This window comes from Erythrolamprus reginae, chromosome 2 (assembly GCF_031021105.1).
Source record: "Erythrolamprus reginae isolate rEryReg1 chromosome 2, rEryReg1.hap1, whole genome shotgun sequence".
Lineage (NCBI taxonomy): Eukaryota > Metazoa > Chordata > Lepidosauria > Squamata > Dipsadidae > Erythrolamprus > Erythrolamprus reginae.
Genome location: NC_091951.1, coordinates 114,763,260 through 114,785,347, shown reverse-complemented (window position 1 = coordinate 114,785,347; position 22,088 = coordinate 114,763,260). Strand labels below are relative to the sequence as shown.

The following is a 22,088-nucleotide window of genomic DNA, read 5'->3' as shown; positions in this document are numbered from 1 at the left end:
TACTGGTCTTTGGGTTATTAGCTTTGAGTAGTTAAGTGTCACAAACTATTCATCTTTTATTCATTTCAGTCAATCTTTAATTTTTTTCTTTGTACAAATTAGGTCAAGCTTTCGGTATCTTATTCCATATATTTTCTTTTCAAGAATATGCGCATGTGACATTTAGCACCTAAACACCAAGGTTCACTGCAGTTCAAGAAGGTACAAATTAATATTTTATCCCAGTGTTAGTCAAGTGTTTAATATGCATAACATTTTAGAAAACAGGTAGCAGAGAATATGGTATGTTTATAGTAGAAGGCTAATTTTAAAATATATAAATTGGTTCTTATAAACCCATCCGAAAACAATTACTTAAAATATCTTCCACTGAAATTAGCAAATCCTGATGTTCCTTTTTGAAATGTTTTGTTTCTTGGCCTCCTTTTTAGTCTTGTATTTATACAAGCAATTTTCCACGTTTTCATTTCACATTTATGTAGCCAATCACAACGGCTATAAAATATGGCAGACTGTATTAATTGTTCTTAATTTATGGGCTGAAGGATATGTGTCATGTATTTGCATTCTTTTTTTATGTTACAGTTCTTCCCTATCTTCATCCTGTCATTGTTATGTAAATGTAGTCCATTCTCAGTATCTATCTTGCAAAGATTTGGAAATTAATCAAAGACAGAAATTATACAGTGGAACATTTTCATTATTCTGAAAAATGAGTTGACGTTTTTCTTGGATTTTAATTTCTGAAGTGTCTCCTGTTAAGTAGCTTTACTTAACTGGAAATGTCTTTTGCTTTGCCTACAATTATTACAAATAATTTAATTTTACAGACTAAATTAAAACGCAATTGGGTTTTTAAATACTTGAAGGAAAATTAAATCGGTTCTTCCTTTATAATGAACTTGTAAGTTTCTTTACATTGTAATTTTAGTGATTGCATTTACTGAGCCAAATTTTACCATTGCTCCTTGAAAAAAGTGTTTTGGAGACTAAGTCATGGTTGAAATATACATATTGTGTATATTTTGGCAACACAGTTTCACTTGGTTTAAAAAACAAAGTTGTCCCTTTACAATATGAACTATATTGGAAATAGTACCTTGAAAAAACTATTTTTAAGTTTTTACTCTGCACATTTAATTTTTCTAAATTCCTATAATTCATATTTTTGATGATGAACCTTCAAATATTGATAAAATAGCATAAATTTAAGATCCTGTATATATATTTTTACGTCAAAAAGCAAATGTAGGTATAGAATTACCAATCCCAACTCTTCATATTTTGATAGTGTCTTAGGAAATTTTGCCCAATGACAGCTAAGTTGAATATGGTCATTTCTGACAGTGAAATCCCATCTAAGACCCAGGTACAGAATAGACTGGTTTTTGATAGTGATTCTAGAAGATGCAAAACAAAACAAAACACACCCCTCATTCCATAAAAGATAAAACAGATAAAAGTAGGAAAATTAATGACCAACACATTAACATGGAGATCTGCATGTTTTTCCAAATGCCTGCTTCATAAAAGCAATGAACTAAAACCCACCACAACAAAACACTTATCTATTCACCCTATACTTTAAAAGTGGGGGGGAGGGTGACAGAAAACAAGATTCAAGTTATAAAAAATCAGGACTGCATTGAAGGATATGAAAAATATCTTCTTTAAGTGTGGCCCCTTTCTAAGAAAATTGCTAGTATCACTATATTTGCAGGGATTTTTGGCATCCTTATTTTTAATACATTTTACATATTTAAATGCAAATAGAAAATAATTGGGCAGAGAGCCTGGTGATTTAAAAGTATCATATTTTTTGGAGTATAAGACACACCTTTCTCCCTCCCCAAAAGTTGGTGAAAATCTGGATGCGTCTTATACTCCGAATATAGCCCCACCCACATGCCCCACGCATTGCATTTTCAGGTGGTTCCAGGTGATGGGGATCCTCATTTCCACATGGAAGCCTGATTCCTGAAATGTCCTGGGAAAGCACATTGAAAGCTGGGTTTTCTCTCAGGCCTGATAGAGAGGCAGCATATCAGTCGTCGCGTTTCAGGCAACCTTTTTTCAGTCTGAAAGGGGGAATCTGGTGCCTGAAACATGAGGATTCCCCCTCTCCAATTCCCCAAGCCCGGTAGCATGTTTACGAATTGGCAGGTCCAGGAGGACTGATGTGCTGCTTCTCTATTGGGCCTTGCTGTGAGAAAGCCCGGCTTTCAATGCCCACGGCTATAACATAGAAGACCAGGGCATTTGGGGGTCTCCTGGCCCCATTAAAATCATACCCCACCCCACCTTCTCTAGTTAAATTTCATCCCAATTTCTGCAGAAAAAAATGTCAACAGATGCATGATAAAACAAAGTCCGATTAAAGATTTGAAGAATATGTGCTTTAAAGAAATCTCATTATTCTTCTGTTTTCCTAGTATTACCTGAGGAGGCATTTATTGGGAAATTTGGTTAGTCATCTCAGTTTATTTGTATAACTGACCACTTTCATAGCAGAAATCTGAGATTTACCTCATGTAACAAAAATGGATTCTGAAAAATCAAGGAATATCTGCTACTAATATTTGTATTAATAATACACAGAAGATTACACAACCATACTTCACTACTTGTAATTTCTTATTCACTTCACATTTCTGTAATCTTAGAAAGCAAAATTCATTTTTATTGTTAGAACAGATTAAAAGATCTGTGCTGCTTGTTCTCAAAATTTGAGTGGAAGTGAGGACCCCACTACTAATGCTAGTAGGCAGAGGCAGAATTCTTTTTTTTTTTCTTGTTTTCCTCCCCCAAAGTTAAGGTGCATTTTATTTTCCGGAGCATCTTATACTCTGAAAACTACTGTAAGTTTCTCAAAGCACAAAGAAGAAGCAGCTCTCCTGTGCTGTCTAAAAGTATGTATATGATGAAATAACAAGCTGTTTTGTGTCTTTCCTTTTCCATAATTTGGACTTTCTCTGTAAAAATCTCACATTGTTGTAATTGTTGCATTGATTTTGTTAAATGCATTGAAGCTATATACGTCACAATTATTTATGCTTTGGCATTACTTGAATATACATTAAAATGTCTGCAAAGTTCAGATTTTGTTAACTTCCTTATGAATTGGTTATTTAGTAGACCACGTTCTGGTTCCAAGATGATTAAGGAAATAAATAAGGAATTGGAATATGAAAATATCTGTGTAGTAGGAGACTTAAATGCAATTGTAGATACAGAACTTGACTGAGTAGTAAAACAGGTAAAAAAGTTAGGAAAAAGCTCCGTAAAACTCTTTTTTAAATGATGGAAGAAACACACATCAAGAAAAATCAGTATTCATTCTATTTAAATAAGCATAGAAGAGATATGGTATGGGTATTACTAGAATTGAAAACGTGCACAAGAGATAGAAATAGAACCCGATGTTTGGGAAGATCATAATCGAATAAAAGTTATAGGGAAGGGACAAAAAAGAAAACAGAGATGGATATTGAACCAAGTGATGCTGCAAGATAAAGAATTTATATAAAATATGAAAAAAAACCGACTTAAAAAAGGAAAGAAGAAACTTCTTTGCAAATTGTTTTGGATACTGCTAAATATATAAAGTGTATATCTGGAGACTAATTATAACTCACATGGGTAATAACAACAACAACAACAATAATAATAATATAATTTATTAGATTTGTATGCCGTCCCTCTCCGCAGACTCGGGGCGGAAAAACAGGAAGAAACAAAGTAAGAAAATGCTAGAAGAGGAACACACAAGATTACAATCAGAATTACAGAGAAAAACCACAAAAAAATAAAAATAAAAAATCAAATAGATTTAATAAAGCCTAAAACTAATGTCTTGGAAAAAGATGAGTTGGCACAAAAAAAATAAAAAGTGCAAAGCAAAACTTTTTTGAAAATGCGAATAAAACAGGAAGATGATTCGCATATAAACTGAAAAAGGGGGAAATGATACATCGATTAATAGATGAGAAAGGGTTTATTATCAGAATGAGAAAATATGATGAGAAAATTCTGGAAAATAAAATACAATAATAAATGGAACAATCTAAACTCCCTAAAGCAGGGGTCCCCAAACCTTTGGATCTCAGGGACCACCAAAGTCATAATTTAAAATCCCATGGACCCCAATTCATAATTTTAAATTCGGCAGACCACTAATGTATGTTTTTTTAAAAAAAGATAAATACATTTGTAAAATAATGATGAGAGAATTTCCATTTTATTAATATAAAATGCACCTATTTTAATATAACAAAATTATAAATGTTTAATTATAACAAAATCTTTAAAGGTTGTTTTAATTGTAACAAAATTATTAAAGTGTAATTGTTAAAAAATAATTGAAGTTTATTTAAGTATTACACATTTTAGTGTGACATTTGTTCCTGCTTTGAAATAAGTTTATGGATTTTTGGCTCAAATGATGATATTGCAACACAGAGTTATTTTTATGTCAAGCTGAGACTGGTGCTGAGTTTTAATTGCTGTGACAGCTGAAAATGTTTTTTTGCACAAATAAGTTGCTGAAAATTGAATCAAAATGTTCATTGCTTTTTCACTCAGCAATGGGTAATCACTTTTTACAGAGAGCTAGAAATGAGCTCTTGATAATGATAACTGGAATAGTCATCCATATCAAGAAAAGCCTCCATTTTCAAAAGCATCCTTTTGAAAAGCATCAATTTTAGTGTAAACATGTCCTTAAGTTGTGCTTGAAAATATATGTTTAGTTCATTTAACTGTGAAAAAACATCTGCCAGGTATGCAGGTTTGGCTACCCACTCATTGTTGGACAAGATTTCTTGAAATTTTGGATTATTTTGCTGGCAGAAGAATTGATTTCTTTGCGCAGGGCGAACAGTCGGATTGGTACTTTGCTCCTTGACAGCCATCTCATCTCAGTGTGCAGAAGGTGGGTATACTCAGAACCCATTTCTTCACAAATTCAACACAAAGCATTCAACAATTGAGCGCTTTGTGTTTAATTTTGTTTACAATTTTAATAGCATCTGATAACACTTCGTGTAGCTCTGGGGACCGCCTTCTGCCTCTTGAGCCCCAGCGACCACTCAGGTCCCACAGTCGGCCTTCTCCAGGACCCGTTTACTAGACAATGTCACTTGGCGGGGGCTAGGAGAAGAGCCTCCTCTGTGGGGGTCCTGGCCCTCTGGAATCAGCTCCCCCCAGAGATTCATACCACTCCCACTCTCCTTGCCTTTCGTAAGAATTGGAAGATGCACTTGTGCCAACAGGTTGGCAACACTAATATTTACAGCCCCTGCCTATGAATGAATATATGCTGAATGGAAAGTATATTGGTGGACTGAATATGCCTGTTTTTAGATTAAATTGAGGTTTTTAGACTTGTAGTTTTATTGGAATTCAAAATGATTTTTTCATATGTTGTAAGCCGCCCCTAGTCCTCGAAGAAGAGCGGGATAAAAATCCAATAAATAAATAATCAATAAAATAAATCAAACCTTTATAGCTGAGCTTTATACCAGTGTAATATCTACTTATCTATTTATATCTACTATCTGCTGGATATAATACTTCCTGGATCTATAAAACAAAACAACAAAACGTTTGGAAAGACTGGTTATTTCCTACATTTCTTTGGTAGCAAACTTATATAAGAATAGCTTTATCCTTTATCCTTCATATGATCCATAAGAATTTGTTCCTCAAATCCACTACCTGCCTTAACTTGATCTCTTAATGTGAATACAATGAAGATTCTTGAGATATTGCCTTGTGTCATGAGAATGCCAGAAATTTTCAGAACTGACTATAATGGAAGAGTGCATTTGTAAAGATCGTCTGATTTCAGATAAAACAGATGCAATTAGTTTTTTTAAAAGAAAACTAGTTCATTTGATTTTGCGTCATTTGAATACCAAACTTTACCAACTCTGATTTTTCCTGTCTCCCTATTGAGAAAAAGATAACACGGCTTGGTGGTCTTTCTGTAAAATTGCACATAATAACATCCAGGAGGACTTGTGTGCCAAGTCCAGGTTTTTGTACTATATTGGTAAAAATTCTTAGATCTATGATTCTGGTGATTGGTTCTGTGCAAAAAGTTCTGATTTGTCTAAAAATGTTGATTTCAGCTGGGTCAGATATAAAATCACATGAAGCCATGCATCAGATCCACTGGGGCCAAAAAGAATGAATCTAATTACAAAACTTCATTGTAAGTAAAGAACTATGATTTGTGTGTCATGCTGATATATACAAAACTAGTAACAAATAAAGGCAATCTGGTCTCAAATCCATGATTTTGCACCACATATGAACCCAAACTATGTTTGCAGTAGTTCATCAGGTTGAAACACATGTGTTCTCTGATTTGATCAGATTAGGATCCCATTAACAAATTAAGTGAAGTCAAGGGAACATTGTTTTTGCATTATTGCAGGGCCTCTAATTTCCCAGCAGTAATATGGTAATTCTTTACGCTGGGACACATGGTTCATGATTTGACAATGGAATTTTGTAAAACCCTGATTTTTTATTTTTATGGGACTAAGAAAAGTTGTTTCTGATCCACATTTTTAAAGCCATAGTGGAATCAAAACCGGACAGAGAAGAATCTGTCCTACTGTCTTCTTTAAACATTACTTTTTATTTATTTATTTATTTTTATTTATTTGTTTTGTCCAATACACAATAATACACAATGAGGGTTATAGAGAATATAATTAGGGAGAATGTATTAAAGGGGGAATAGAGGAGAAAATAAAGGAGTAAAATATAACTATTAGAGAATAGCAGAAAAAGATACAGGGATAGAAGAGAAGATACATGAGATATGGGAGAGACTATGGGAAAGGGTAAGGTAGGCACTCTGGTGCACTTATGCTTATGTTATGTTTATTTATACTACTCTCCTATACTCGTTTGACAAATAAAAATAAATAAAATAAAATAAAGAATTGTTGGGATGTATGTCAGGCTGAGAGTCATAATCCAAAATGGTGATTCTAGGCAAACCCTCAAAAATATGAAATGAAGAGGATTCACATTTCACGCCAAGGATCAGGCGTCTTATGCATTTCCATTGTACAACAAATAAACATGTGGCCAGTTGTCTTATGGAGATTCTCAGTCATCCAGGTCATGATTGTCCCAAAGGTGCTTTTTCCAGATGCCATGGGACTTTCTTATTTTTCCTTTCTTTTTTCCCCACAAGCAAAACCCAGAAGATTCAGTCTCCTCTTGAAAAAAAAAAGCACCTTTTGGACATGCGACCAGTTGGCAGTGGATGATTACCAATAAAAATTAAACCACAGGTCTGTTCAGTTCTCTCCTGAAAAACATCATGGGGCTTACAACGCGGGGTACCCTTACAACGCGAGGCCCACAAGCTTGGCAACTTTAAAACTTATGAACTTCAACTCCCAGAATTCTCCAGCCAGCATAGCTGCCTGGAGGATTCTGGGAGTTGAAGTCCACAAATCTTAAAGTTGCCAAATTTGAAGACCTCTGATATACACCAAACGCTCTTAAGGACAAAGTTACCACCCGCTTAAAATTCAGGCGGGAGACACAGTAGCTCCAGAAAGCGCCTGCTGGTCGCTCCGCCAGGCAGAAGAGGCTGCTGTGGGGAAACAATCCGGGGCCACTTCTCCTTCCTTCCCCTTTTGGCGTCGGTGATGCATTTCCGCTCTGCTTGCTTCTCGGAAAATGGTTGCGGGCGCCGCTCGGCTTTGAGGAGCCGAGGCGGAAGAGAAAGCCGTCGCCCTTCACTGCTTTGCGGGTCGCGATCATGGGTCGGGAATCGAGGTAAACGAGCGTGAAGGGGCAGCGGACTTCAGAAGTCGCGTTACTGCGGGCTTTGCCGGCTGGGCCTTCCCTCCGCACTTGGGGCCGAAGGGAGGGGAGGATCGCAGGGCGCGTTAGGGAAGGAGACCGGGGCAGCCTAGCAGAAGGCCGAGCAATCGGCCTCGTTGACGTTGGGTGGACGCTGGATTACAGAATGCAGCACACACACACACGCCATATATATTCCATATATATAAAGTAGTCTATATATATATTCCATATACTGTATATGTAGTAGTCTTTATAGTAGATCTATAGTAGTCTCCATTTTCATTATCAGCAAAATATATTACACACACACATATATCGCAGCCAGTTTAAACACTGGAGCTTCCAAATAGGAAGAAGCGTTTACGAGGCGATTTGCAACACGAAGGATAATGGCGGTCTGGCCTTCTTTTCCCTCACTGGGCCACGTTCTTTCTCGACGTTAAAGCCTGATTAAGTCGTCTAAAATGCGTTTTTGTTTTTTTTTTAATTCGGACGAGTCTGTCGTCAACGTTTCCTCCCTTGCGTGCCTCGTTATTTGTGATGCCCCTTTAAATTTAAGGCTATGCCTTTGTGTACGGTCGTGATTTGGGCTTCCGGCATTTTCTGTCGCAGATTTTCTTTCTTTTGGGTCGGTTACTTTCTTGCGGTTGGCTTTCCCCATTTATCAAACGTATTCATTTGCTAGGCGAGTTAAGGATGGCGTGTAAAACGAGTTAGGGCTGATAACATTGAAGAGAACAACGCATAAGAAGAGCCAAGGTCAGGGAAATACAGTATTGTCATATTGCTCCTTTTGTGAAAGATGCTACATTATTATTATTATTATTAATTATTATTAATTATTATTAATTATTAATTGTTATTAATTATTATTAATTATTATTAATTATTAATTGTTATTAATTGTTATTAATTGTTATTAATTGTTATTATTATATATTAATATTCCCATTATTACAACATCTGGATTCTCCAAGACTTCTCAAACCCTTGTGCTAACATTATTCTGGCATTATTGCAATGCGCTTTATTTTTGGAGGCATGGATGGATGCATGGATGGATATAGGAATATACAGGATGTGTTCCAAAAGTAATGCATTTTTTTTTAAAAAGTAATTTATTGGACAGATTTGCACAAACACTTTAATTTCTTCAAAGTGCTGACCTTGGGCCTCTACACATTTTTTTCAGCGACTGCCATGACCAGTACGCGCCCTAGAAGGCGTCTTCGAGGGCCTCTCGCAAGGTCTTTTTTCATGGCTGATTGGAAGTGTTTGTGCAAATCTGTTAAATAAACTACTTTTAAAAAAATAATTGCATTACTTTTGGAACACACCCTGTATTAATTCTGTTTCTCCTTAGATGTCTTTATTTTCCTGTACAAAGAGGTATAATAAGGCTTTATTATTATTATTATTATTTATTTATTTAATTTGACTTCTATGCCGCCCAATCCCAAAGGACTCAGGTTGTTGCGTGTAGTTTTTAAAAATTATATTGCATATGGTTTAAAAAAATTATTCATTATTCATAGTTGCTTGCCAGAATAATTACATAAATCAATTTCAAAACATTTGGATCAAATATCTGAGAACGTAACTGTCCTCTCCACCATTTATGTTTTTCTCCTAATAGTGAGATCCTTAATAATAGTGAATAATGGTGAGTTATTCCAATGAGGCTGTTTTGCAAATGTTGGAGCCTGTCCAAATGGGATATTGGTCATTAGTGAAGTCAGTTGCATAGCACAATCCTGAAAAGCATCCATGATTTTCATGATATGAGGTTTGGTCAGTCACATAATAAACTTGCAGTAGCTTGCACGGAATATTTCACAGCGGAAGCTCAGTATTATATAAAATAAGAAGAACCCAATTGTGGCTGGCAGGTTTTGAAAGGTTTCGTGGTGAAATCATCCAAAACGGATTTACAGTGGATGAAGATACCACCTTGCTTACCTAATCTCTCTCATTTTCTTAGATCAACAAAGCAACAGTTGTCCAAACAAAAACAGTGAGTTAATCTATTTAAAATAATAGTTTTTCATCTCACAATTTCTAAGCACAAATGTACTGTGTAAACGATTAATGATTGTCTTAATCAAATTGTTGCCACCTCTTTCAATATATGTATGTCATATTCAGTTCAGATGTTGTTAGGATTTCATTTTTCCTTCAGTGTATGATGGATTCCTTTAGTCCTATGATGGATTCCGATAGAAGTGCCACTATATGCTTTGCAAAAGGTTTTAAGAGGATAGTTAGTTAAATAGGAAAGAGGGTAGTTTTATTTTTTTAAAAACTTGTGTAATCATACATTTATATTTTTGGTGCATTGTGCTTAGCAAACTTGGCTACTTTACAATCTTATTGTATTTTATTTGAGCATTGTTATCTTATGTATTCATATATGCTAGAAGTAAAATATATGTTTGACCAACACCTCAGTAAACTTTTGGCTGAAAATGTGTTCTTCCTCTCCATTTTGGAGCACATCACTTGTCACTAAAATGGTGAGCAACATTTATCGGAGGTTGTATTGGGCCTGAGGAAATTGCAAAGTATAGAGTTGTATTTTCTATAATTCTATAGGTAACCAAAAGCATATTGTATCCTTCCCCAGAAATTAACAGTATTTATACAAAGAGAAAAGAGTGGGGGGATATATACGTATTAACTCACAGGAGATATATTTGATTCTTTTGCCTTGTCTTTCCTTCATAAAAAATTCATAAGCTACTTCTTTGCTATTACTGTTGTGCCTCTTTAACTTTTCCACTTATTATTTTGAATCCAGACATTAATAGACTGGAATGTATATAATATTATCCTCTGTTTAACAAATTATATTTCATTTTATTTATTCCTGCTAGAACAGTGATGGTGAACCTATGGCATGGGTGCCACAGGTGGCACGTGGAGCCATATCTACTGGCACGCAAGCCATTGTCCTAGCTCAGCTCCAATGTACATGTGTGTGCCAGCCAGCTGATTTTTGGCTCACACAGAGACTCTGGGAGGGCGTTTTTGGGTTCCAAAGAGCCTACGGAGGGATGGGGGAGGGCATTAAATTATGGGTGTGGGCACTCGCACATGTGCGATAGCGCACACACATGCTTTTTTGGCACCCGAGGGAAAAAAGGTTCACCATCACTATGCTAGAAGAATTTAGCACTCTGTAGCTAGTGTATTATTTAGTATTTTAACAGTTACAATCAAGTGGATTGTTAGAAAACAGCTGTCCCAGAGAATCTCAGAAGTTTGTAAAAATTTCAGTCTTGGTCTCAGTAGTAAAAATACTAAAAATAAATGATGACATATTTTCACAGTCTAGTTTGGAAGCATTTTGAATAATTTTAATCATAGTCTTCAGTAATTGCTTATCACATCTTCTATACTTGAATTCCTGTATTCTTTGTCTTCACCCTTCTGTTATTATACAACTGCAGGCATTATCGGAAGCGCTCTTCATCACGAGGGCGTTCTGGTAGCCGTTCCCGCAGTCGTTCTCCATCTGACAAAAGAGCAAAACGTGGAGATGACAGGCGTTCTAGGAGTAGAGACAGAGACCGCAGGCGTGAGAGATCACGGAGCAGGGACAAGAGGAGGTCTCGATCGCGTGAGAGAAAACGGTTGAGGTAAGTCATAGTCTTTAATTAATAGACTCCTGCAAGAAAAAATTCTCAGTAAATGCTGAACCTTTTTCTAAAAAGACTGATGATACGGAGAAGGAATATTCTTTTGTCACTATAAAAATTGGCTTTAGTTCTTAATTCATTAGAAGTAATTATTTCTTTATTGCAGAAGTGTCAAACTCGTATCATCATGTAACATATCATAACTTTTCCCCCTTTGTTAAAATGGAGGTGGGCATGGCAAATGTATGACGCATCTGGCCGTTGCCTGTGAGTTTGACACTCCTGCGTTATTGAAATTCATTTTTGTTTTATTTTATGAAATGAGTATTTTCTACTTCTTGGCGAGTGATCTCTTATGAACTAGAAAAAAATATTTTACTTAATATTGTACTGCAAATCTGCTTTGTACAGGCGCTCAAGAAGTAGAGAGAGGGAAAGGAGTAGAGAGAGAAGACGATCACGCAGCCGAGAGAGAAGACGATCTAGAAGCCGGAGCAGAGGCAGACGGTCTCGATCTTCCAGCCCTGGCAAAAACAAGAAAGTAGAAAACAGGTAATTGAGTGTATACATTTCCCGCCTAAAAATATAGCTGTTATTATGATGTTATTCCAGTTATGTAGCTATTAACTTTAATTGTAGAATGTTGTTTGATATGCCAAAAATGTCTTTGTGCTACACCTGGTTCACTATATGAGAATTTCCTAGTTTTGTGCTTATTGTGAATACAATAATACAAACCAGTGTTTCTCAATCTTTTTTACCTGTGGCCCCTTTCCAACCTTGATTTTCTCCTGTGGACCCCCTGTCCAGGTCCCATTATCAATAAAGAATAGAATAGTGTAACATAACATAACATAACATCCGGTTGAGCGCTGAGGAGGAGGTGAGAAGTGAGAGCTCCCATGGACGATGGCAGAAAACCAGATAAGACCTTGGCAAGCCATCTTGCCCACATTTTTACCACTCTGGGGTATCCCCTGTTTCTAGGAGACCTGGACTCAGCATTGGCTGAGCCATAGGTTTTTTTAAGAACAGAATGGCAGCCTGGTTTCTATGAAGGCTGCAGCCCTGCAAGAGCGGAAAATGGTGGCTTCATGAACAACAGAGACGAAGCGAGTGGGAGAACGGAGAAACCAGGAAGGCTGAATGTTGAAAAAACCCACAGGTGACTGGGTTGCTCCCCTGCACGTTTTGCTGAAGCTGCCGAAACTGTCTGTAAGAATCAGCGGGTGAGAGCGGCTGGGGAGACAGCGGGAGAAGGGGGGGCAACGGAGGAAGGCGAGCGAAGAGACTTAACAACTGTGAAAGAACTGCAGACAAAGGGAAGCAAACGGAGAAAGCTGAGAGTGCCGGGAAAGGTCGCAGGCAACAAGACTGTGATCCCACTCACCGTTGCCAAAGCTGCCTGTGAGAACCAGCGGGTAAGAGCAGCTGGGGGCCAGCAAGACAACAGTGAGCCTGGTGAAACCAACCGAGAGGACGGGGGATGCAGAGGGACGTGGAAGTTGTCGCACCACGCAGAAGAAGAGCCCCGGGCTGATGCAGCTGGTGGAGGCAACAGATGTTTGAGACTGTAACACCCAGAATAGAACAAATCAACATTGGTATTGGAACTGAGGATGCTGAGAATTAGATGCTATGCCTGTGCCTTTCTTTCCTTTCTTCACTCTTTTTGCCTTTGGACCCACATGACTATGACAACTTTGGTCTCCATGACAGAGAGACCAAGCAGAGGACCTCTGGTTCATATTATTTAGGGACATTGTTCCCTTTTCTGAACTGGACTATCTGAACTGGAGGCTTCGTAATAACAGTTCTCCCCCTTCAATGGAAGGGAGGGGATACCATGGCACAAATTGCAGCCATGTAGCCAGAGTGCTGCAAAAAGCCATAAAGGTGTTCTGGTTGCCAAGTGGTTAATATACCATCACATCATTACAGAAATTGCATTCAGCTGAAGTAACACCAAACCTGAGTCATAACTAACATTGGGGAGATCTGTTGTAATTTTGAACTGTCATTAAGCAACTGGAAATAAATTGAATGCTCTCTGTATTTTCCTAGTACCTACAGATTTAATGTCTGCAATTTTTAAAGCATGAGTATGAAAGGTTTGTAAAGTTTGTGCTATGCTATGAACTGTGAAAAAATTTGGGCAGCTGTATTAGGCCATTAATATGCTGTTTAAACACTGACAGAAGGAAACTAATTTGTTCTAACATTAGCACAATTTAAAATTGGCTTATTTCCCTAACCCGGTTTATAATAAATGAGTTTGTCTAAGTATAGACATAATTCTGAATCTCAATTAAAAACTTTAAAAGTATCATGCCTGCATGTGCCAGAAGGGCAGAAAAAGGAGTTCAGAAACTTAATACTTCTTTATTATAATTTAATTAAATTTCATTCAGTGGAGCAATGTATAATAAAACCAATTGTTTGTAATATTGTCAAGAGAACAGAAAGCATTCTTCAACACAATGCTTTCTATGTCTTTCAGATCACGCTCTACAGAAAAGATAGAAGGTGTAGAAGTTAACAAAGACAAGAAAAAAGAGAAAGAAGACAAGGAAGAAGAAAAGGATAAAGATGTAAATGTAAGTACAGAATGAGTTCTATGTCTGTAAAAAGTAACAAGCCATATGTAATATTATAATTTTCTAAAATTGATTTTGGGTTTTCATGAGCTGTACACCATAATCATCATAATTATGACAAATCACAGCTTGAACTATCTTGCTTTGCATGCAATGAGTCTCTCTCATATGCTAGTTTCACATTTTAAGCTGCATTATTGAAATAAACGAACTTTTGCACAATATTCTAATTAACTACAATCTGTTAACCTATATATTTGTTACTTATTATTATTTGTCTGTCAACAAAACCTCGTAGACTTTCGGAAAAAAAAGACAGGATTTTTAAAATCTAATTTAGTAAAGCATGCTGCTACTTATACTAGACCATTCAGATTTCCTTTTCCTTTGTTATCCACTAGTCAAGAATGTAGTTTTATCACATTTTCATTCTAAAGAAAGTTTATTTTCTGAAAAAGTTGTACTGGATAGAACTGATAATTGGGTTTCCACTAATTGTATGCTTCCAAGATCTAGATCAATTTCATTTCTCTTTAAGCCATGTTAGAAATTGGATACCAACTTTTGGATGAATTTTTTTTGTGCAATAGAATTTTGATCAAAATAAATTGGAAGAGGAAATGAGAAAACGAAAAGAACGGGTAGAAAAATGGAGAGAAGAACAGCGCAAGAAAGCTATGGAAAATATAGGAGAACTGAAGAAAGAAATTGAAGAGATGAAGCAGGGGAAGAAATGGAGTTTAGAAGATGATGATGGTATTAATGTCTTTATATTAAAATTATTTGTGAAGAATAGCCACGGGTTCTTAAGGTTGTCCATGAAATTGGGAAAATATGTTGTTTCAATTCCTTTACTTTTTAGGGGCTATACCAAATTGTTTTGGATCAACCCTGGTTAGACAACTGAAATTGAAAATGCTTTTTCGTTTTTATGGATTTGGAGTGAAAAAAAATCCAGCCTGCAAATCCTTCTTTATCTTCCCAACTCTTCCTCTCCATTCCTCCCTGAAGCTGCTGAAACAGTGGAGTTTTTATATGCTTCTCTGTGTTATTACTGTGCAGAGCACATCAGTCCTTCACAAATGAAAATACCCCAAAGTTGCTGGTTTTGGTTCCCAAACCATCTGAAACTAGGTGTTCTGTCCATAAAACAGTTTATGCATGTTGTTTATACATTTTATTTCTTATGCACTGAGTCTATATTTTGTAGAGAATTCAAAAAAGAGAGTCCATTTTAGTGTTGAGACCTTCTTGATTTAGCTTTATTGGATGACAGATATTTAAACAAGAAGCTAGTGAGGGTTTTAGTATAGGAACAAGAAGGCTCAAGTTCAAGTCCCAAAAATATCTTTATAAAGTAATATCTTTATAGAGAAATACCCAGAAAAATATAAAATAAAAATAATAGTCTGGAAAGAAACAGAATGGTTGGGTATCTATGGAGAGAGAGAGGTTCAGTCTTGTTTTGTTTTAAAAATACAGTATTTAGTTTTATAGGTAGAAAAAAAATAAACGATCTCCATATTTAGCAGTTAAAACTGCAGAAAATCAGCATCACTGTTTATACAGAAAAAATATACTTAGGAAAGTATAAGTTACATATCTCTGTATATAAAAGTGAAAATCACTCATGCTGTAATCATGAAATCTCCAGAACCATAAAGCCTACAAACTTGAAATTTGCCATGTATGTTCCTCTTGGCTTCTGGGTGCTCACTAAGAAAGGATTTTTCTGATCATCAGAGGGGGTCGTGTGCGCATGTGCAGGAGACAGGGTTGATTAGGATGAAAAATACCCAGGCTGTGTTGAGTCATCAGCTAATACAGGAATAGATTGTATGGTTTTAAAAATATCTTTCACATTAGATGATGATGAAGAAACTGCAGAAGGAGAAAAAGAAGGTAATGAAATTGAAGATGAAGAGTTAGATCCACTTGATGCGTATATGGAAGAAGTAAAAGAAGAGGTCAAGAAGTTTAATATGAGAAGTGTAAAAGGTGGAGCTGGAAGTGAAAAGGTAAATATTGTTGTGAGCCGTCCCGAGTTTGCGGAGAGGGGCGGCATATAAATCCAATAAATCTAATCTAATCTAAATTAGATTTTGATTCAGGTTTTGAAATAACTTTTTGAATATTGCGACACAAAAATTCAAAATTAGGGTATTAAAGTAATTAATGTTTCTGATTTGCTTTGTGTGCTTCCAAACTCAGTAAAAATTCCCCTCTTATTTTAAAGAAATCGGGTCCAACAGTTACAAAAGTAGTAACTGTAGTGAAAACCAAAAAAGCTTCTCCAGAGACTGAAAAGAAGAAAGGAGAACTCATGGTGAATGATCAAGATGCAATGGAGGTAATTAAATTGTGTTGCATTATTTCATTTGAAACTCCAGGTAATACTATGTATTTTAAGACATAGTTTCAGTCATGAGGATAATTTTAATCTATAATAATGAACATATTTACATTGGAATCAGATAATTTGTCATTACTTTTGTATTGTGAATGCTTAAGACTTAATTTTTTTTCAAATGAGGTATTCCTGAAAGGGAGCAGAAAGAAATCCAATGAAATTGCTCAACATAATTAGAAATGCTATTAATATGAGAAATGAGTTTTTTCTACTCATGTTCCTCCATTGGCTGATATAAATGTAGAGAGGACAGTTGAAGAGCTCAAACTTTCCCCTTTAAAAGAGGAGCATATGTTGAGAGCAGTTTTTACCATAGCTGCTTAGACAGTTCTCTTTACCTCAACTTAGAATTATAATAGTTAAGAAGCAAAAACAAAACAGAGCATTTGTAGTAAAAGTACAGATACAAGGGAAGCTAGTAAATGTGTAGATTTGGAGGAAATGAATCATGCAGACTACATTGGTAAAAGGAACGTTGTGAAAGATGGCATCTGAAGTTTTAAATATATAAGTTAATTGAACAACATTCTAACAAGTTTCATAATGAGCAAATCTTTGTTAATCACTACTGTCATTGTAGTGATAGTTACCTTGTTAGTTTGTAGTTATCTTGTTAGTTTTATTTTTTATTATCTGGTTTTATGAGGACTAGCTTTGCAGAGTTTCAAACATTTTTTAAAAATGTAGAAATGCTTCGCAACAAAAAAGAATGTTTCTAAAGGTCACTTTTCCTGCTTTCTAACCCACCAGTATTCCTCTGAAGAGGAGGAAGTTGATCTCCAGACTGCACTGACAGGCTACCAGACAAAACATAGGAAATTGCTGGAACCAGTGGATCATGGAAAGATTGAATATGAGTCTTACAGAAAAAATTTCTATGTTGAAGTTCCTGAGCTAGCCAAAATGAATACGGAAGGTAATCAGCATTGTCAAAGAAACTGCTACTAAATTTAGAGATATTATGAATTGGGTTCATCTGAAGAAACATGCTACTTCCACATTAAATTAATTCCTCATTAAATGAGGAAGTGGCAGTTTCTTTATCTCACTACTCTGGTATCTCTTAAATTTTTAAGTCTGAAAGTTCCTTGAATATTGTAGTTTTCCCATATTGGGACAATAAGAAGCAGCTTGAGATCCTTGCCCACAGCTTCTTTATTGAAGAGCCCAAAGTAGGCGCTTTCTTTTCATCCCTGCCTAAGGGCCAAGCAGCATCGGGTTCCTACCAGTACAGATGAGGATGCCGCACCAGCAGTAAAATTGGAGCTGTGTAAGCAGCTTTGGGTCTCCGGCATGCATACGCCCATGTTTTCCTTCTGCGAATGCGCAGGAAGCAAAATCTTGCAACGGGATGCGCAAGAGATTTCAGTGAATTTTTTTGCTTCTGCGCATGTGCAGAAGCAAAAAACCCACCAAACTCTTGCACATGCATGCGTCCCCTTGCAAGATTTGGCTTCCTGTGCATGCACAGAAGTAAAGTTTCGCTTGGACATGCGTGCGCAGCGCAGTGGGAGCAGCGGAAGTGGCAACCCCTGCCTGATGCCAAGTATCTGCTGCCCTAAATAAAAACCTTCAGTTTTCTTTCATGTTAAAAAATACAGTATTGAGAGAGAATTATTATTCAAAGTTATTTGCTTCGTCTCAGAGTTTTGAAAACTTTCAGAGGTAACTACAGTCACGTCAATTACAATGTCAGGATTTTTTAGGCATTGCTTGTGCAAGCCGTAATAAGAGTGTGTCTACTTATCCAGAATCATTTTGATCAGATTATAGTTTACTGTGGTCTTAACCAGGCTAACAGGCTATCTAATTAAAAAGCTGCTAATTATTTTGTATTACAAAAGAAGGCACACAGTAGTTGTAGATCACGATACTGATTGCATGATTTTCACCAGTTACATTAAAAACTTTGTTTTATATTGCTTGTAAAGATACCTGAATATGCCATCTTGTAAAGAAGTGATCAAACATTAATAGCATTCTTTGTATAGAAGACATATTAATAAAAATCAACAAATGAGTGATTCATATATTAATTCAAGTTGTATGTATGTTGCAGAGGTAAATGCATACAGATTGGAAATGGAAGGAATTATAGTCAAAGGTAAAGGATGTCCCAAGCCAATCAAAACCTGGGTACAGTGTGGTATTTCTATGAAAATCCTGAATTCCCTGAAAAAGTAAGTAAGCAATATGGAAATAGGTAGCTTATATATTTTAGACTTATGAAAAATTGTGAAGAGGTTTGCAGTGTACAGCAAAAATAGGGCATGTAGTGCTTCATATCAAAGTGTATGATATTATATTAGCTCCAGTCCAGTATTTTATCAGGCAATTTCTGCTATACAAACCCACATGCCAGAAATCAGTAACATGTGATCCTTCAGGTGTTGCTGAAGACCTAGGCTTGGATATAGTTACTATGATATAGCTTGACATCATCTAAATATATCAGAATAGGCAATAGTTCCTGGTATTTATAATTTCTTCAGTAATCTTTAGCTGTACAGTGATCCCTCGAGTTTCGCGATCTCGAGCTTCGCGAAACGCTATATCGCGAGTTTTCTACCCGGAAGTAACACCACCATCTGCACGCATGCGTAGATGGTGGAGTTTGCATTACCGCCGGGCAGATCAGCTGCTAGGCGGCCAAAGGAACCTTCCCTGGGTCTTCCCGCCGGCATGGGAGGCTTCCTAGCACCCCCCCCGAACCCCCAACCCGGGTTTGGGGGGGTGCTAGGAAGCCCCCCATGCCGGGGGAGACCTTTTAAAACACCCGTGCCGCTTCCCAGCTGAGTCCTGAAGCCAAGCGCAGAAGTTCGCCTTTGGCGCTTGGCTTCAGGACTCAGCTGGGAAGGGCGCGGCTGTTTGAAAAGGTGGCAGTCGGCCTGGGGGGCTTCCCAGTACCCCCCCCCCAACCCTGTCTCCTGCCGCCGGTTTAGCCAGGAGAGGAGCGGCAAAGTGACTTGGAGGAATGGGAAACTCAAACCGCCCAGTTTCAGCTTTCCATTCCTCCACGTCACTTCGCCGCTCCTTCTGGCTGGTGGGGGGGGGGGGGAGTTAGGAAGGTTCTACTTCTCCCCCCCAGCCAAAAACTCAAAGCCTGTCTCCTGCCACACAGTTTAGCCAGGAGAGCAGCGGCGAAGTGACTTGAAGGAATGGGAAACTCAAACCGCCCGGTTTCAGCTTTCCATTCCTCCACGTCACTTTGCCGGGGGAGTCTGGGAGGGAAGATGACGCGCCGGCAGCACAGGGGCGAGGGGTGGGAGGCAAAGCTCTGCGGGTACAGCCCCTTTCGGCCAAGCCTCCCCCCGCCAAGCAGCCAGGGAAGCCGAGCCGGGCGTGGAACATCGGCGCGGGAGGCAGGAGACGATCGGGCGACCGGAGCAGCACCGCCGCCGCCGCCACGCCCGGCTCGGCTTCCCTGGCTGCGTGGCCGGGGAGGCTCGGCTGAAAGTGGCTGGAGCCGCAGAGCTTTGCCTCCCCCCCCTCGCCCCTGTGCCGCCCGCGCGTCATCTTCCCTCCCAGACAAAAAGGCCGCCCTTCGGCTCTGCAGTTCCAGCCCCTTTCGGCCGAGCCCACCCGGCCAAGGAGCCAGGGAAGCCGAGCCGGGCGTGGCGGCGGCGGCGCTGCTGCTCCGGTCGCCCGATCGTGTCCTGCCTCCTGCGCCGATGTTCCACGCCCGGCTCGGCTTCCCTGGCTCCGTGGCCGGGGAGGCTTGGCTGAAAGTGGCTGGAGCCGCAGAGCTTTGCCTCCCCCCCCCCTGTGCCGCCCCGCGCGTCATCTTCCCTCCCAGACAAAAAGGCCACCCTTCGGCTCTGCAGTTCCAGCCCCTTTCGGCCGAGCCCACCCGGCCAAGGAGCCAGGGAAGCCGAGCCGGGCGTGGCGGCGGCGGCTTCCTTCGGGGGCAACGCCAGCAAGAGGGTCTTCGCCCTCTTGCTGGCGTGCGTGGGCGGTGGGGAAGACCCTCAGCTGCTAGGCGGCCCAAGGAATCTCCCATGGGTCTTCCCCACCGCCCACGCACGCCAGCAAGAGGGGGAAGACCCTCTTGCTGGCGTTGCCCCCGAAGGAAGCCGCCGCCACCACCGCTTCTTCTTCCTTGCGCCCCCGCTGCCTCTCCGCTCTCTTGGGTGGCGGAGCGAAGGAAAACAAGAAGACCCTCTTCTCCAACACGCCCGGAGGAAAGCGGGGGGAAGGGAGGAGAGAGAAGGAAGCCAGGCACGAAGAGTGTCCATGAGGGGGAAGAGACCCCCGCGCCGGGCAGGCCCACCGAAGCGGGAAGAGGGGGCGTGCGCCCGGGCCTGGCTAGAGCGCTTGATCTGCGGGCGCCTTAAAAGGGGGTGTGGACTCCTGGGAGGCCTTGGCGGTGGAAGGGGACACACTCGAAGCCTCAGCCGCCTGTCATAAGCGTCCTCTGAGGGAAAAAGAAAGAGTCCGAGCTTGCCGTCCGGAAACGTTGAAGCGCCCTCACAAGCAAGAGGGGGAAGACCCATGGAAGGTTGGAACTGCAGAGCCGAAGGGCGGCCTTTTTGTCTGGGAGGGAAGATGACGCGCGGGCGGCACAGGGGCGAGGGGGGGGGAGGCAAAGCTCTGCGGCTCCAGCCACTTTCAGCCGAGCCTCCCCGGCCACGCAGCCAGGGAAGCCGAGCCGGGCGTGACGGCGGCGGCGCTGCTGCTCCGGTCGCCCGATCGTGTCCTGCCTCCTGCGCCGATGTTCCACGCCCGGCTCGGCTTCCCTGGCTCCGTGGCCGGGGAGGCTTGGCTGAAAGTGGCTGGAGCCGCAGAGCTTTGCCTCCCCCCCCCCCTGTGCCGCCCGCGCGTCATCTTCCCTCCCAGACAAAAAGGCCACCCTTCGGCTCTGCAGTTCCAGCCCCTTTCGGCCGAGCCCACCCGGCCAAGGAGCCAGGGAAGCCGAGCCGGGCGTGGCGGCGGCGGCTTCCTTCGGGGGCAACGCCAGCAAGAGGGTCTTCGCCCTCTTGCTGGCGTGCGTGGGCGGTGGGGAAGACCCTCAGCTGCTAGGCGGCCCAAGGAATCTCCCATGGGTCTTCCCCACCGCCCACGCACGCCAGCAAGAGGGGGAAGACCCTCTTGCTGGCGTTGCCCCCGAAGGAAGCCGCCGCCACCACCGCTTCTTCTTCCTTGCGCCCCCGCTGCCTCTCCGCTCTCTTGGGTGGCGGAGCGAAGGAAAACAAAAAGTTTCCCTTTCTGCAGCTCCTGCCTCCCGCCCACCCAAGACAATAAGAGCGGAAGAAGACCCTCTTCTCCAACACGCCCGGAGGAAAGCGGGGGGAAGGGAGGAGAGAGAAGGAAGCCAGGCACGAAGAGTGTCCATGAGGGGGAAGAGACCCCCGCGCCGGGCAGGCCCACCGAAGCGGGAAGAGGGGGCGTGCGCCCGGGCCTGGCTAGAGCGCTTGATCTGCGGGCGCCTTAAAAGGGGGTGTGGACTCCTGGGAGGCCTTGGCGGTGGAAGGGGACACACTCGAAGCCTCAGCCGCCTGTCATAAGCGTCCTCTGAGGGAAAAAGAAAGAGTCCGAGCTTGCCGTCCGGAAACGTTGAAGCACCCTCACAAGCAAGAGGGGGAAGACCCATGGAAGGTTGGAACTGCA

The 22,088-nt window shown here is 40.3% G+C and overlaps 1 protein-coding gene across 1 annotated transcript in view; it reads left to right on the top strand.

Moving 5' to 3' along the window:
* The first annotated feature begins 7,672 nt into the window (after window positions 1–7,672).
* Window positions 7,673–22,088, top strand: part of DDX46 (DEAD-box helicase 46) — a 38,735-nt gene continuing 24,319 nt past the window's right edge. The window contains exons 1-10 of the mRNA XM_070739230.1: window positions 7,673–7,806; window positions 9,818–9,850; window positions 11,286–11,474; window positions 11,886–12,026; window positions 13,975–14,071; window positions 14,662–14,827; window positions 15,938–16,089; window positions 16,308–16,421; window positions 17,232–17,397; window positions 18,541–18,661. Coding sequence (XP_070595331.1) covers window positions 7,790–7,806; window positions 9,818–9,850; window positions 11,286–11,474; window positions 11,886–12,026; window positions 13,975–14,071; window positions 14,662–14,827; window positions 15,938–16,089; window positions 16,308–16,421; window positions 17,232–17,397; window positions 18,541–18,661 — 1,196 coding nt within the window. The 5' untranslated portion in view covers window positions 7,673–7,789. The remainder of the gene's footprint in view (window positions 7,807–9,817; window positions 9,851–11,285; window positions 11,475–11,885; window positions 12,027–13,974; window positions 14,072–14,661; window positions 14,828–15,937; window positions 16,090–16,307; window positions 16,422–17,231; window positions 17,398–18,540; window positions 18,662–22,088) is intronic.